Below are 17,825 nucleotides of genomic sequence, written 5' to 3' on the forward strand. Positions count from 1 at the left end.
TTACTTAAGTATGGAAGTGAATTTTATATTTAAATTCAATCTGAGAGACAGATGATACTCCTTCTTAACCACAAACATGTAGGTGCTGTGGTGGGGTGAAGTGAGACAGTGTGGGAAGCTATTGACAAGATTTCATCCTGACTCAGCTAAAGGAGTTGCCCACAGAAAGCTGTTCCAGGTTTCACTGCCGGTACAAAAATCTGTTCTGATGTGATGATACACAGCATTTCTGCCCAGCCAACATATCAAGCCACATGGTTCTCCAAGTCCTTATTAGCTTATTAAATATTTAAGTTGGTCTAAATGTTGAAAACCACAAGTATGCAATATTGTCTGTTCCTGAACCTGCATATGCAAAATTATTTTTCAAGTAAGTAATCATTACTAAATCAGATTAAAAGAAACTAAGCTGAAATATCACTCAAAACTAATGTGGTACTGTGGGCTAGCTGAGGAGGTACTCTACCATTTGTTTCAACTGACTAGTGAGTCTAATTATACTCAAGGCCAGTAAATAACACATCTTACATTTAGACTGTGCTTTTTATTTCTGAAAGCTATGTCTAAGATGTAACTATTAGTAGCTAAGAGACAAGCTAGGTTGTATATCCCATTTCTATATCCCAAGTGCATATTAATAATGATAAATTTTTTAAAAATTCAGAAAAAGTTAATAAAGTATGCATAAATGCACGTTACAGACATGAATCTGGTGTGAAGACATTTTTAATCTGTGATTAGATTGCATTAGTTTACATTTGTAATCGCATGGAAGATTCAAAGTAAAATCAAATATGTAGTTGCTTTCCTTGCTGATGACTGGCTATATTTCCTTCAGCAAAGAAATGAAACTAATGACTAGCTCAAATTTCATTACTATCTCAGGTTTCTTGAGCAGGTTTTTTGACGAGTCAGTGGAGGAAAAAAGGATAATTAAATATTTCCAAAAGGTTACACTTGTTGGACTGTAAGTGGATTACAAGTTCTGGTAAGGACATTGAGTTATTTTTTTAACTGATAAAATTTAAGATGTAGATTGTGTTTTAAGTTTTTCTTTAAGCAGGTTATTTTTGAGGGCCTGGCATTACATTTAATGGTCAAAGAAATTGAGGTCATATAGCACGAGGGCACATCCATTCTTCAATTCTAGTTCAAGAGCTGATTTCATTTAAATGCTGAGCAGCCAACCTAGTACAACAATATTAGTCAGGCTGCTTTTTATGTTTGGTGACAAGAATTTTTTATGTCACCTGTCTGTTAAAATGTTTAGTATCTGGGAACTGCTCAAGTATATCCTTGTTTTATGCCTACACATGTGAAAAAAAAATAAATTAGGAAACTAGATGAGGAAGTATTCTCATAGCATGAAAATGAACAGCCTGAATAAGCATAGAGGTGATTATGAAAGAGGATGCTGATTTCTTGCATGCCCTGCAAACACCTACTTCATTTTGTCTGTTTATAAATACTCTGTATCCAAAGATCTGAGAGTATTTTATAATACTAGTCAGTTCTTGCAGTACCCTGCTCAAGGAAGTGATATATTACCACAGCCACATACAGTAGGTGACTGAGGTTAATTGCCCAGTATCACAGAACAGCTAGTGACAATGCCCAAAATAAATCCAGTTCAAGCTTGCTGCTCAGATTAAAACATAAGAAGAAGCAAGGAATAAGATATGTCTACCACTGAATGAAGTATTGTATAGAGATAATGGTACCAGTGCCCATCAGACAGATTAGCATGGACAATGTGAATTACATCACAGTAGACAAATCCTTTGTTTTGTAATCTTTCTTCAGACATAGTGGCACAGCAGTGACAGTTCTACATCCTCATGCAGGTGAATGCACAAGCCCACAAAGCTGTCCTCTAACACACACAGCCACTCACAGATGCTGAAGATAAGGATTTAGCCATTCAGGCAGCATCCTCCAAAGGAAGGGCAGCATTAAACCTACTTTAGGTCACACTGGCTTGCTTGTTTCCATATTTGTCTTTACAAGCTAATAATGTAGATGATGAAAGTAGCTTCATTGTGTGCTGTAATGTTTATGTAACAAATGACCACTTCTTTTGGCTGAAAAATGTGCCGACTTCTCATAGGTAGTAAGTTTAAATGCAGACACACTATCTGAGCAAATCTCTCCCTGGAGTACTACTTCTGCATTTCTTATTAGTAAATGCTTCACAGCTAACACATCCATCTGCCCGTTAAAAATACTGCCAATAACGTTAGAGCAATTACAAAGAAACAAAAGCTGGCATGTTTCATACATTTTAGCTAGTGATAGTCATTTAATATGATATTATTTAAAGATGGACACATGAAACACAGATTAAGTAATCTGCACATCCATGAACAACGGTGTGAAACCTGAAAGGTAAGTCAGTGGAAGAGAATATAAAGCTATCACGAGAACGTATGCTCCTTAATCTCTTTTGTGTTTCCTTTTCATCATTAACACGGCTCCAGTGAGAAGACAGTGAAGTGGTACAAAGGAACCAACTGTGCAACACATTCCCTTTTCATCAAGTCAACAGATGTTGCCTGTATAAAGGTGAAAGGGGGATGATGTCAAGCAAAAGCCATAGAGAAGCCAGTTGAACTCCACATCTTGTAGCCTTTCATTGATGTAACGCTTACAGTACAGTTCAGCTTTTAATACTTTGATTGCTGGGCAAGTGTCATGCTGTAATACAGCACCTCCTGGCAGGAGGTCTACCTTTTATGGGTACTGTAGCACAGACTATGAATATGTATTATTGCAATCTGTTCTGTGGTAGAGAATAGAAGGAGGTTGCAACAGAGTTTACTTGAGCTGTAAACCTGAGGAGTATTATATAGGAAACACAGTAATAGTGAGTGTGTGTATCTGTCTTCCAAATGGACTATTAAAAGTGACCTTGAAAATAATTTAGAACATCCCTAATGGTATGTTTTAGATATTTGTATAGAAAAGGACAACAGTGCCTGCACCTTTTAAATTTTTTTTTCAGATCCATTCTAATTGGTAAAGAAACTGTTCACACACAAAAGTCCCGTATAAATAAAACATGAAAGTCCATTAAAATACTTCTGGAAGCTTCTTATTAAAATTCTCTCCTGACACTACAGATTGTAATGGAATATTCAGAAGGATCTGGCTCCACAAGAAGTGAAACATACTTTAAATGTGGGGAACTTAAAACATTTTAGGACTAGGCTTCTGATGAGTTGCCTCCTTGAATTTCTGAGTTCTCTAATTTTGATATGGTCTATTTATTCTGCTGCCCAGAGAGGTTTCCATAAGGAACGAATTAAGTTTCAGATACACAAGAAGTGACTACATTTTTTTTTACTGCTTTGTCATACTGAGAGCTTAATAAGGTAAGTCTACACAGAATTAAAATATTGCCATAGCTAATTTATTTTTTCCCCTATAATGCATAATTAAAATAACATTTGTGAGCTGATTTAAAATCTTCATTGCACTTGAACTATATAATAAAAAACCTTCTGCTGAAAACCTTCATCTTGCTTTAACTTCTTTTTCTTCTGATAGTGGTCTCTAAATACCATAATGCTTTGTGAGCAGCAATCACTGTGAGCATTGTGCCAAGTGACCCCAGTATCCCAGCAAACTGCTAGACCAGAAGCTCGGCATGACAGTGGTACTGTCTTCATACTCAGGAACTCTGAAGTGATGTAGGTCATGGTATTAAACTGACTGGTTTTGCTTATACAAAAGAATCTCTAGACAAGCTCCACCCGGGGCAGGGGGGGTGGGGGGGGTGGGTGGGGAAGTAAAGTGCTGTTAAAACCACTTAGGTCGTAAAATAAACCCAAACATATATGTAATAAGGACCATATTTGGTCCCATAAATTGTTATTTTTGTTATCTCCCGAAATGTAACAGGATCTATATTGTACGGACTCTTGCTTCCTAGGGAAATACTCATGCCATCTGCTGGAAAGTTATGGAATTTAGCAAATATTTTTTTTCAGTAGCATTTTATTTTACTGGTTTCTAGATGTTAAATTCTTACACCTGTGCTTTTGTAGAGAACTGTAGGTAAATGTGTAGTTCAAAGGCATTTAAGTCAGCTCGTCTGGCAGCTGACAGCCCCTTTTTGTACACTAAAAAGGTATTAAACAAATTAGTAGCATAATTTGGTAACGACTATGTGGGCTTAACCCTTTCAAGTGAAATACCAACTCAGTTTATCCAGTCACTTAACACTTAAGACTTCTTTTTGCACCTCATTTGACTGGTTAATCATACTAATTTTATGATATGGTTCACTGTGACAAGAAACGAATTAAAATCATATCAGTTCATGTGGATTACAGAAATCAAAATGATCTGCAGATGATTAGATTTCTGGAGTGAAATTAGTGAAATAATTCCACATTTTCAGTTCCTTGGGCAAGCCTCTAGCTTGCACGCACCATAGATCAGCCTAAGATGCATCTTTGGACACCCCATAATTACAGATCTCCAACATTCCTGCAAGGATAATGTAGGATAGCTATCTAATAATAAAACAAAAATCATTATGGAGCTACATAAAAACTACAAAAAAAGCATTCTGCATTCTCAAAGGTTATGCAGAAAGCAGGACTCTGTCCGCTGGATTTTACTATTAAATAATCTCCAGGTTCATATCAGTGTGATGTAAGGAAAAAATACAGTATTTAAGCATCAGAATTCTCAGCTATATTTAACTAATGCTTGCTCTGTTACTACTCTATACCTAAGACCATTCTGAAGAAATGGAACTTGCATATGGAGTAAACTATCTTGGTATTCACTCCAGGTGAAGATCTAGCAAAGAAACTGCAGAATGCAGAGCTGAATAAGCTGCCTTGAAACTGCTCCCCATGCTGAGGCTTGTGATGTCCTTAGCAAACTTACAGACACGTTCAGTCTGCCCGGGATGGACAACTCAAACAGAAGCAGAACAGTATGGTAATTAGGAGTAGAGAGCAGAGTTAAGCTAGAGTTATAGGAACAGAAAAATCAAATAAAGCAAATAAATAAAGTAGGACATTATATCTTTACATCACTTCATATTTTTTCTTGCACAGAATTCCACCTTCCAACTGTAAATGAACCTGCTCTGCAGATGAATCAGCAAATGAGGCTTCTGCCAGTAAGAGTCTTGATTTATTTATTTATTTACAAGGGTCAGAGGATATATAATTAGAGAGAGAAGAGGTAACAGAAAGTGTGTTCTCATGATTGAGGAAATGGGGAGACTGGAGGAATAATTTTGTCTCTGACATCACTGAGTTAGTATATGATTCAGAGGGGCTCAGTTAAGTACAAAGGTCATCATAAATGGATCCTAGGCAATATGAGGGGGGAATTATTTTGGTAATTTTTTTTTTTTATTTGCTTTTTAAAAAGTTGGCTGGGTCATGGTAAAGATTCAAGCCTGACCTTGTTCCAGGAATGTATAAAGGAGGGCTAAGATTGGGCTAGAAAAGTCCTTTGGTTCTTCTATGAAGGATTCTGCATAGCGAAGGCAGATGGGATTGTCACTATCCCATTTATGGAAGGCAGAAGACCTTATCACTTTTGTTACATGACTCTATGCTAAGGGGTATAGAAGGTTACAGCCCTGGCACTTCCCAGAAACAGCCTTGAACCTGCATGTGAGCAAGGATTTTCATCTGCACAGCTTGGTGAGACAAGGCAGGATTTTTTTTTATTCAGGTGCAGACTCAGGCATAACATATGCACAACCTGTTTTTCATTTATTGGTTGCCCAAAGTGAGAGAGTGCCAGGGCTGCAGAAATGCCTGAAGTTCGTTAAGTTCACTCATGTGCCAAGTACAAAAGTGTCTAGTAGTGGAGGGGCAGGGGAAATATCTTAGGTTTCTTTACTTAGATGTGCAAAATTAGTGAATGTTTTCTGAACATGCCAATGTTAATGTAGTTGCACTCCTGTTCTCTGACCTGTGGCATGAGGATGATACAAATAGCTGCTGCAGCATTTATGGTAGATTATAGGGTGTTAGAGTAACAGGAGTACCATGTAAACATATCAAATGGAAATATCAAAATTAGTACTAGGATCAGATTGAGTATGATCTATGACCACATACAAGTACATGTTGAATAAACAGTGCCAGCTGCGCTTAATAACCTGTAGAAAAAATAGTATCCTGTCACAGTTATAAGACATATATAGGATAAATCAAGACTGAATGGGCAATTTTAATTTAAGAATTTTTCTAGCTTTTCCTTCCCTTTAAAAACCTTTTTAAGTTCTGTTAATGTGTTTTGAGTAAATATATACAGGGTTTTTTTGTTAGTGCAGTGTAATATGAATTACAGTCAGACTGAATTGCAGCATTTCACATGATTTCATTTAAAATCTATATATAACCAGCTTTGATTTTTCAGCACCCTCTAGAGTAAGCAGAAAGTTCTGGCAGCCTTCCCTTTCATCTTAGCTGAGGTAATATACTCCTCTTTTTGCCTTTTTATTGGACTTCATGATACTCTGAATGTTTGAAATAGTTATGGAAGTATTGGAAAGAACTAAATTGAAACATGTTAGATTATTAAATAAGTGATCATATTATGACAACTGTCCTTAAAATGCTTTCACGTGAAAACCCTACTTCAGAAAAGCCAACCAAACAAAAGTTTTTACTTGGCAACCAAGAATAATATTCATATTAAAGTGTAGCTTTACAAGCCTGTGGCTGATGTTTTACCTACTGTAACTGCAAAAGGAGTCTCTGGAAGATGTGCTACAAGGTTTAGCAGTTGTATGCTCACCACTCTTGCAAGAAAATCAAGTCATCATTTACATGAGGACGGGTCATCTCCTGCTGCGTCCCTCACAGATCCCCCTATGGTACTCTCTACTGACTCTCTTTTTTCACCTTTACAATTTTATATCTTTTTACACTGGTGCTTTACTTCTTGGATCCTTGAACTGCTTCTTAATCCTATATCAATAATCTTACTTCTGTCTGCAATTTTATTAATTTGCATTATTCTCACAATTTAGCAAATTTCTCAGTAGTCTGAGCCAAATACATGCAGCTGGCCTGTCTCAAAACTAGCCCTTGGGTCACAGACAGCTGAGTCCATAGGATAAGAATAACATACAATGAAAGCCCACCGCTGTTTCCCCCCCTGCTCCCAGCCATCTCTAATCTTGTTTTGGCCCAGGTGTTTCCAAAGACAGCTGAGTCCACAGGAGAAGGATAACATATAGTGAAAGCCCACTGCTGTTTCCCCCGTGCCCTCAGCCATCTCTAATCTTATGCTTTGGCCCAGGTGTTTCCAAAGACCTCCACACTTACTCCCCAGCTGAGCTTTCACAGGTAGGTTATGCAACCACTGTTGAAAGACAATACTGTCTCAGCAGACCTACCAGCTTTCACGAATGTGTAATTCAGGCGGTCTGCCGGAGCGCGTCTGGGCTGCTTTGTTGGTTGTTGGTAAAACACTAGAATTCAGCTGCAGCAAGAACCCAATAAACAGTAATACATCAGTAACTCCTAACGGGAAGCTAAGGGTTGAAGGAAGTTACTGTCATCTGTTTCTAAGATTGTAAATGTTTTCAAACAGTGGCATTAAACTGCCAAGGAAAGGGCAACCATTTCCCTATCAGTTTACACTGGTAATTCATTATTCATCATACAGAATTAGAGAGCTTAACTGAAGGTCTTTAAGAGAAGTCTCGAGCAATACACCATAGATGCTTGGTAGCTAAGATGCAGTTGATTCTTTTCAAGCAAAATATAACTCGATCTAAAAAACCAGTTAGACAGCTTTTCTTTTTTTTTTTTTTTAAACATGTTAATTTGTTCGAAAGAACTTCGTAAAAAGAATTGAACATGGGCTTGACGTCTGGAAGTGCTTTTTATTGTTATTCTTACTAATGTCATAATATGTTTGCTGCTGCAACCAAAAACTTTGTTAAACAGGTTGGTGATGGAGGAAGACTAGTTCCAGTGCCCAGTCTTAGTGAAGCTGATAAATACCAACCTCTGAGCCTTGTGATTAAGAAAAGAAAATGTTTGCTTTCAAAACAATCTAAATTTGCTTCAACACCTTTCACATTAAAAGACATACTTCAAGGGGAGAAAGAAATTTCTGCAGGTAAGACTTCTATCTTTCTTCAAAGCAGAAAAAAACGCATGTTTTCTAGTAAATACAGAGCAGTAGACGTAGTTTAAACTGTGCAGGTTGTGTGATGGTTCTTTAGTACATGGGTAATGAAATTGTTCCGCTTAGTCATGTAATAAATATTTAAGAAAAAAGTACAAGTCAAACTCGTGAAAAAAAAAAAGGACTTTCTGGCGAAAGAGTAAAAAAAAAAAGTCAATTATACTAAAAAGCCTTGGTATTTTCTGAACTAATATGAAACAAATTCAGTTAAGCCTCGGTTGGTTTTTTTTCCACAAATTTCAACAGATTTCCAATAGATGTATGTTGATTAAGTGCTACTTAAAAGTTGTCTTTAATGTTCATCTTTCTCTGTATACTCTCTTTTAAGTATGTAAGAATGGCCTCAGTTCTGCAGCTGTTCCATGCTAGTAATCCCTGTTGAACTGGGCTCTGCACAGGCAAAAGTATTTGACAACAGCTATATGACTGAAGTAATTGGATTTCCATAAGATATTTTTCCATGTTTGTAATCTTTTTTGTGTATTTAAAGAGTTTAGCTGTGTTTGAATTGCCTTTGTTATGCAATATCAGAACTTTTTGAGGAGATTCTATAAGAATTAGGAGCTGCAAAATTGAAATATACTGCCTATATTTTCCCATATCTTCCTTTGAAAAGTCTGGGTGATTCTTGTCTACATGCTATGTTTTCCCAAAATAGCTTCATTGCTTTATTTTCTTTTGAGAAAAGGTCCATTTTAACAAAAGTATTGATCACATTAATTGCACAACAATTGCTTTAATTAAAAACTCTACTAAGACAAACCAGTATGAGCACAAGAAGACAAATACTGGTTGACCCCACAAAAGGGTGATTCCAGGACACAAACATGATGTGAAAAATTGGAATCCCACTAATCCTACTAGTCTTACATTTAGGACAAGGCAGACGACTTGTCCTGAATGTAAAAAATTGAAAAATCTCATTTAAAAGTCTGAGAAAAAGGTTGCAAAATCTCATTAAAAAGTCTCCCAAAACCTTACTAGTCTTTTCTGTAAAGGTTAGATGTCATGTGCACAAAGTATTGTCCTTTAATGTAAGCAAAGAACTTTGTAATTAAATTTCCTTTTTTATTTAACAAATACAAGCATTTGCAATCTTTTTAGAATTATAAAAAATATATGAACCTTTTCTTTTGGTTGAAAATAAAGACAAACAGGATTCATACTGGGTGACTTCATAATGTCAGTTTATCTGAAAAGATTCAAAGGTTTTTTTTAAACAAAAAGAGGAGTAAAACCCAGACTCTCAAATGTATTTGGATGCCTAATCCCTGTGTTCTACCTGCTCTATTCATTTTAATTTGGTAACCAACGCATTCTAATATTTTTCTGTTAGTGTAATGGAAATGTATTTAAGGTTATAAAGAAAGCATTACAGAAATGCTTTGGCACCTACCCTCTGATTGTACAATAAATCAACGCATACTTTCAAGTAAGTCAGAACTAATCTGTTGTTTCCTTCAAAATAAACTGACATAGTCCCTGGAATCATCAGGCATATATGGGAAGTGTGGTAAGTCTTTCTAATTGTGACACATCACATAAAAAGCAAAGTTAATGTTACTGGCACGCCCATTGCATGTCTCATTCACGTATGATAAAAATGAAGAAATGTTAGGTTCATTTGTACTGCATCTAGACAAAATTTAGAATTCCCTATTATTTTACACCCAGTGGCTTTAATTTTGTTCCTAGCTTTAAAATTGTGTAGCCTCCACTAAGTCTTGTGTTTTAGAGCCTCTGTCAGTAAACCCAGAACATGCTACATGTCTAGTTTATACAAGTACTGACAGCATACTTACAGGTAAAAGTACTTTAGGAGAATAATGATAAGCACAGAAATGTAGAAATAGCCCTAATCACCATTTCATGTCCAGGGCATATCACATGAAGGAGCATGGGCACAACTCTGCAAGAGAAAGGCACAGAAATCCCTCAGACCCTTATGTGCTCTCTTTCCATTAGTCATCAGTAGTAACACCGATAAATAGAGTGCTCAGCGTAGGTCTGAATTTCACATCTAAATGGTTAAGTCCAGTAGGAAAAGTAGCATTTATTCTTTTCTTGCCGTGTAAAAATACTGCATTAAGACTTTTCATCACACAATGGTTATCTTCTTTTACTCAGGTGTCTCGTCTTACCAGTTGCTCAACTATGAAGACAAATCAGATGTTTCGCTTAACGGTAGAAGAGGAAATCAGATAATGAATGATGTCGGTTTTGATGTTGCTGGATCAGATTCTGTTGCCTTTAAAGCTTCATTTGGCATAGTGACCAAACATGAAGTTGAAGTACCAACATTGCTTAAAGAACTTACTACAAGGTTATATTATGTATTTTGTTTTCTGGTTACAAAATTATATTTCATACAGTTAGACTGAACCTCTGAAATGGTTAGGTTTTGATTATTTTTAGCCAATCGATAGCAGTAACTGTCTGATATTGTCCAAGAGTCTCAGGTTGGATCACTGGGATTAGACACATGACCTTCTGTATAACACAGACTGTAGAATTTTTCTGAATTAATTCTTGTTTGAAATATAGCACGTCTTTCAGGAAAAAAAAAAAATCCAGAGAGGAAGAGTCTATCCAAGGTCCTATCTATGTTATTCCATACTATTGCAAATTTGAAATTTACTTCAAATGACATTAACCAACTTCAGGTTTCAGAAATAGAATTTCTTTGCCTTTGTCTGATGAACTAGAGAGCCATAGGTATTATTGCCAATGCAGGTACTTCAAGGATTTATGAGGTGATTACACAGCCTTTTATTTGAAAAGCAAAGTAGGTTTATCTACTTGAATTTTTCATAACCTTCTGTGGCTCTTCTCTAAATGCAGTCTCCATTTTTCCAACATCCTTGCTGAGAGGTAGACACTGAAACCAAACTTGGTGTTCCTGTAGTGCTAGCACAAATGTCAAAAACACAGAAATAGGATGTGACTAATTCTAGGTGTAATTCTGTAGTTTATATTTCAAAGATTATCCCTTGGCCACAATGTCATCCCAGTGAATCCCAGTGTTGCATCCCAGTAAATGATCTACTATGCATGATGTGACATTTGGTATTTTCAAATATATGTTGTTTCCTTGTAGTTATTTACCAAACAGTGCATGTCATTTTGTACCCATAACCTCTCTTGTTCTGTACCTACCTTCTTCTGGTTTATTTGTAACGTCCAAATATTATCATTAATAATTGGGGGTGGGGTGGGGAAAGAGGTCCTAGTCTCCTGATAAAAATATTCAAAGTTATAGGACTGAGAGCCAATGCCTGTAGAAATTCTACTACAAACACCTGTTTCATGATTGTTCCATGTTTATAAGTTATATAGTTTTTTTCAGTTATAGTTGACACATATCAGTTAACCAGTTTTTAATCCACTGAGTGTATGCCAGCTTGTATAAGCATCATTTAGGCTTCTAACCAAAACACTGCATCATCATAAGCTTTACAGAAGCCCAAAGGTAGATACGTGTTACAGCTATTGCTTTTACTATCTATTTTCCATAAATTCTTACTGACTGACATTATATAATTTTAAGAAAAAAGTTATTAATTAGGGTGTGTAGACAATTCCTTACTGTCACTAAGAACAGTGTCAGATGGACAGGCTTGGAATTTTCCAGGATGTCCCACATATCCTCTAATGTTTGTACATTACTGGCTTTCCTTGAATTTTTTAGTGCTTCTGTTCCCAAACACTGAAAATCAATATTAAGTTTCCAGACATCTCTTCAGTCAGTTGTTTTACTGCTATGAGGCAGAAGTTATGGTGATTTATTTATTGATTTAAAGTTACTAATTCTATCAGCTGCTTTGTGAATTGCTAATAATCTCTGGATTTCCTTCCTGCCTCCCTCTTGATTTTAGAAAAATAAACTTTGATCATTGTCTAGTCCATCAATCAAGAAAAAGTAGGATGGAAATTTTGTGCGTGGTCATGGAAAGTATTAGAACTACAAGGCAGTGCTCATTAACTGTCCATACTGGAATGCGTGGAGAGACGATGAGGGTAAATATCTTTGACAAAGTTCTGTAACTTAAATGAACAAACATAAAAAGCTCATTTTAATAAATGTTATGGTTGTATTTAATTGCATTTTTACTGATGTAAGCTCAGAAAAAATCTGAAGTAAATCAATAATATTGTACTGATGTAAACTGAATTAAAAGTTGGTCTTTTGTTAGTATTGCTTATGTGACTGAGAAATGGGAAATGCATGAAGGGATGGCTAGACAATGAGCCATTGCTTTGGGTGAAGCCTCAGCAAAAATGTGGAATTTACTTCTTAGTTTGACTCTCCAATAAATGTATAACCTATCTTTCATTATTACATTAATCTTCTATAACACATTGGAATTTCAGGTTGTTATTATTTCAAGGGTCAGCATCTTATTCCCTGTCTTATGTTCTTCCTCCCTTTCCCTCTCTCTCTTCAGTGTTTGATTAATTGAACATACAAATCTTCTGAGGTTTGCCCATTACTAGTATTTATAAATCATTCACATAATTTTCAGTGAGTGATGCAAGTTATGTTACTGTCTCTATATCAAACTTTAATAAACTGCAAAGTTGTAAATAGCAAATTCTTCAGCTGTGAAATTTGACCTTCAATTTCAAAGCTTCCTCCTGGCATTATAATTCCCAATATATACAGTTAAGATATTATTTTTTTCATTTCAATTTGTAACTTTTTTCTTTTGATGCTTTTCTAAATTATAGTTTCACATTATTGAAGATCAGAATTATAAAGGACGAGACAAAGCCATTGTTTTTCCAGCGCATACAACTATCGCTTTTAGTGTATTTGAACTTTATATTCATTTGGATGGTAATTTTGGTAAGTGATGCGAATTACTGTCATTACCGCTATTACTTATATTGATCTGAATTTTTAAAACAGGTTTCTTGCTCTTAATGTACATAAGCCCCAATTCCATACAATGGCATGCTTTAATTTTATGCACATAAGTAGTCTGACTTTCTAAGGGAAACAATTCTTGAAAAGATAAACAAGGCAGGTGCTAGAAAACAGTCTGTCACAGAAACATTTATTTTAAAAGTTAAGTATGATTTTGTAATTTTTTAAAAATCCTGCAGCTGCATGGAACAAAAAAATCACTTCTTTATATTTCTAGCCTGTAAGGAGCAGGTTTATGAGACTGTCTGGTCAGTTTTGCATAAAATAGGCAAGTAAAAAGACCCAAGTAAAGAAGAAAGTGTGAAGAACTTCTAAGCTAACATTTTTTTCTGTTGGGGCTTTAATTTCAGTCTGTTACATCATTACCACATGTAGATATCTGAAGATATTTAGGGAGAAATAATCACAATTACTGGAAGCTAGTAAAAAAATTGCATAGCTCCTATAAGTTTTTCTCCTTTTGGGGAAAGGATAGTGCTTATGTATTGACATTTTTTGCACTAATTAAAGTGTTGCCTATAACATTATCAATGTTATCAACATTGTTTGTAATAAACCAGGAAGTCAATTTAGGATTTGATCTAGTACTTGATAATATCAAATGCAAAACTCCCCACTGACTAGCGTAATGTTAGATAAAGTTTTAACCACCAGATTCACATGTACTTAAATACAGGAACCTCTATGAGAGAGACACTCAGCTGTTGAGGGAATTGCTTGACTCTCTGTAACATTGTGGCTTTCTGTAAATAGCAAGTTAAAAGACCTGGTTAGGGAAGTAATCTCTATCTCTACAGATCTCTACAGCACTATGTTTTAGAAGTTGCAAATAGCTCTGTACCCTTTGGCATACGCAGCATAAAACTTCCATGACAAGTACTCTGCATTGTAAAGCACCTTTACTGAACTGTGAGATACCTTTGCCCTCCTGTAAAAACTTTAAATATACTCCAACCCAGGCATAATTACTGGATGAAAGTAAAAGAGATAATACAGTATGGTAGTTCTTTATATTCACTTCCATAATTCTCAACGTTAATTTTGGTTTTGAAAGTGTTTTATTTTACTGTTATGCAATGGTAAGTACATGCACAGTGTTTTTCCTAAAGTCATTATCAGTGAAATAATCCATGAAGCTGATATTTCTATTTGCATAATTAAAGAGAATTCTCAATTGAGAAAGTTTAAAACATGCTTTTTCAGTTCCTTGTAATTGATTATCCTTATATTTAATTTTAAAGGTTTTTCTTTCAACTTATGTATAGAAACTTAGGTGATAACTTATTTTTATTTTAAAAAAAAGTTTTAGTAGTTGATTCGGTGTTGGAAGAGATGACTCTTCCACACACAGCCTTGCTTATTATTTTTCAATTTTAGTTTTAAATGAGATCATAGAAATGTTTCTCCTTCAAGAAGTGGGGCTTCCATTTATATCATACGGACTGTCTTAATCCCCTAACATGACCATAAATTGTGTATAAACCAAAACAAACTGACGATGTATGTTGAAAGCCACCAACATTCTAAAATTCCCACTGAATCTGTGTCACTTGGTTTTATGGGCTATTACTGTGTGCAGACTTGTATTAAAAAGTGCTACTAGCCATTAAAAATATTAGCAAATCTGAATTTAATCACTGTTAGCTTTATAGATTAGAAAGCATATTAAACTCTGTTGTGCAATTATTGCTTTTATACTTTCTTCTAAAAACTAATTTTTAATTTTTACAGAACTCTGTGTGACTCCAATTTCAAAAGGAGGATTTGAAAAAGAGAAATCTGGATCATCTTCCCTGACCAAATTAAGGAGGTTAAAGACTAATCTGTTTCATCGAAGTATGACTTTTGATATTTATATCCAAATGTCTTAGTTAATGCATGAAGAGTGTATTTTTGTTTCTTTGTGTGCAAGATGAACATAAAGAAGAAAATTTCAATTGAAAATGTACCTCTTGTGTATTGAAATGATTGTAAAGTTATTAAAATTTATATCTGAGAATCTGACTATTCCACAAATAACAAATTTATGGTATTGCTGTTCATTAAAACTCTAAAGATCTTAAAATAAAAATTTATGGCTGATGACAAACTGGTATGGAGTAATTATACAACTAACTTCAGTTAACATTAAGCCTATTTTGTGTGCTTGCCATTTACAGTTAGTGTTATGCAATGCAAATTATAATCTATAAATAATATTTCAGGGCAAACTAAGTTTAAATATCAAACACTATTAATTTAAATATTTGAACGTACTCTTTGGGCTATATGTTCACGTGGCAGGGACATGGGCAAGACACCATCATAGTTTTCTTTTCTCATTTTGATATGAACACAACATCCAAAAAAAATGAGTGTCACTATGTATAGCTATATTTTCTTCAGAACAAGATCCTATACTTTTAACACTCCTTGGTCTAAGTATTTTGGGAATCTGCAAATCTGAGTGTGAAGATCAATGTTGAGCAGTAAACCCGTCCTTCTAAAGGCTGCTCTGTACAGGTGTTCTTGCTCCATTGTATCCCGTTCTTGATCAAAGGGCTTTTATGGACCAAGCCCTCGGTGCTGCTCCACTCCACACTTCAGAGATGTGATACATCTCAGTAGCTGTAGCTGCCTAAAAGGCTGTCATCCAATCTAAACTAATCAGTCCCTGAAGAGAGAGGAAAAAGGTAGGTAGTTTCAAAAGTGATTTCTTCCTGGGGTGTTTGGATGCTCAGAAATCCGCTAGGAGGTCAACATGGAGTCCTCCAAATTGTTTAAACCTTTTAAATATTGGTGGGGTTTTTTGGTAAATACCAGAGGAAAAAAGTGAATTTACAATTTTCAGGAAATAAAACTAGAAATGCAAAAATAAAAATGGTTAAACAGGAAAGTACGCAGCTGGGATTTGATTTGGCACCAGTTTTTCAAAAGCTTGCCTCATGCGTATCTTTTCAGTGTATTTCTAAAAATATGATAGTTATATAGTTTATATAAAAAAAATTTCTGGCTTTTGTCCATGTCTTTTGTGAAATTAAAAATTTTCATCACACAGGGCTTTTGATGGGAAGTAATCTACAGCATGCCATGTTTAGAATGGTTTCATGAATCAGTTGTTATTTTCATAATTAGACTGACAGGTTGTTTTGTAAATAGTTCATAATGTAATGACAAATCATTGCTTCTTTTTTGTGTGCGTTCTTTTTCAGATAAAAGAGTAGTGGATGTCATTGCTAATTCTGATGTTTACTTGGAGGACATTTTTACAGATTATTATGAAAAAGCTGCGAGCATGACTGACCTCTCTACAAGCTATCTCAGAGAAGGGTCTCATATCCGAATTAATTTACTTAACAACAACATCCCCAAAGGTCCCTGTGTCCTTTGTGGAATGGGAAGTTCTAAAAGGGAGACAGTATACGGATGCCTAGAGTGCTCTTTTAATGGACAAAAGTACGTACGCCTGCATGCTGTGCCCTGTTTTGACCTCTGGCATAAGAGAGTAAAGTAACTGAGTGAGGTAAGTGCCTATTGTCACAGACGTGGGCATAACTGTGCCACAAACTTTTCAGAATTAGTATGACTCAAAATTGTTGAAATGCAAAATAGTGAAAGTGCAAAACATTTTATTACACTATTATCTTCAAATTATTTGCTTCATAGTCAATGACCTTTTAGCTGAAAATGCCCTTGTGCATTTCCTGACATTGCTTTTCTTTTTTCTAAAACCTTCTCATTATCACGATAATAAAAAATGTACTTTTAATCTGAATTTTCATAATGTCAAAATATATGCTAGAACTTACTTTGTTTACACAAACTTGTTGTTAAACCCCAAAATGTTGCCTTTATCTACACTGGCATATGATGGTAAAATGAGAATATTTGTTAATAATTTAGTGTTCTCATGAATGTTTAATTGAAGTATCAGATTAAAAAACATTCTAAAACTTAGCTCAGTCTAATGTTTCATTTACAAAAGGGAACAACTAAAACTAGGGATAGGCATTTCATATTAGGATGCCATTACCATATGTCAACAGTTTATTTGGATTACTAAAAAGTACCAGCCAGTCCACCCTCTGCATTTGGATTTTTAGGTCACAGCTGCTCTTGACTTTCTTTTATGTGTTCAGAAAAAATTGCGTAGCAGAAAATGTTTTGGAATTTTACGAAAGTTAACTGAACTACATCCTTCCAACTAGACTTCAGGGGTGATGATCTTCAACCAGTAGATCTCAACCACAGAAAACTGTCTGTTGAGAATATAAACACCAGAGGGCACTACAGAATTGTGTCCAATACTGAGATTGGACTGCTGTTGGTTGAAGTCTCCCCGTGCTATCTTAAATTGGGAAAACAATTAAAAAATGTTTTTCTACCTTTTAGAATGATTTTAAGGATAACCCAGGTATGGAAGCTTTCTTATTTGTGCTGCCACTTTCACTGTGTGCAACTGATTACACGTTGAAATAAATACAGCCACTGCTTTTCACATGAAATGAGTAAAGTATGTTACACAAGTATTATGATGACATCTGCATGAGCAGAACACTTAATGAGCCTGAAGTACTATTAACTATTGCTATTTCTTTGCATTTTTCCAAAGTGAGGGAAACCAGAATGATGCCCAAATAATTATTTAAGTTTATATAGAGTAGCTCCCATCATCTTCCATCTCATCCAGATAAATCACGACAGTGCAGATTTTCAACTTGGTGCTGCTGAATAAACT

The 17,825-nt window shown here is 35.2% G+C and overlaps 1 protein-coding gene across 1 annotated transcript; it reads left to right on the top strand.

Annotated features, from left to right (window-relative positions):
* The first annotated feature begins 7,901 nt into the window (after positions 1 to 7,901).
* On the top strand, positions 7,902 to 17,312 carry PJVK (pejvakin). Its single transcript, XM_074829248.1, has 6 exons — positions 7,902 to 8,112; positions 10,309 to 10,504; positions 12,057 to 12,198; positions 12,910 to 13,027; positions 14,840 to 14,944; positions 16,300 to 17,312. Exons 1-6 carry the CDS (start codon positions 7,902 to 7,904, stop codon positions 16,599 to 16,601), a joined length of 1,074 nt encoding a protein of 357 aa, XP_074685349.1. The 3' UTR covers positions 16,602 to 17,312.
* Positions 17,313 to 17,825: the final 513 nt, after the last annotated feature.

The sequence above is a fragment of the Strix aluco genome, chromosome 6, assembly GCF_031877795.1.
Source record: "Strix aluco isolate bStrAlu1 chromosome 6, bStrAlu1.hap1, whole genome shotgun sequence".
NCBI classification, from domain to species: Eukaryota; Metazoa; Chordata; class Aves; order Strigiformes; family Strigidae; genus Strix; species Strix aluco.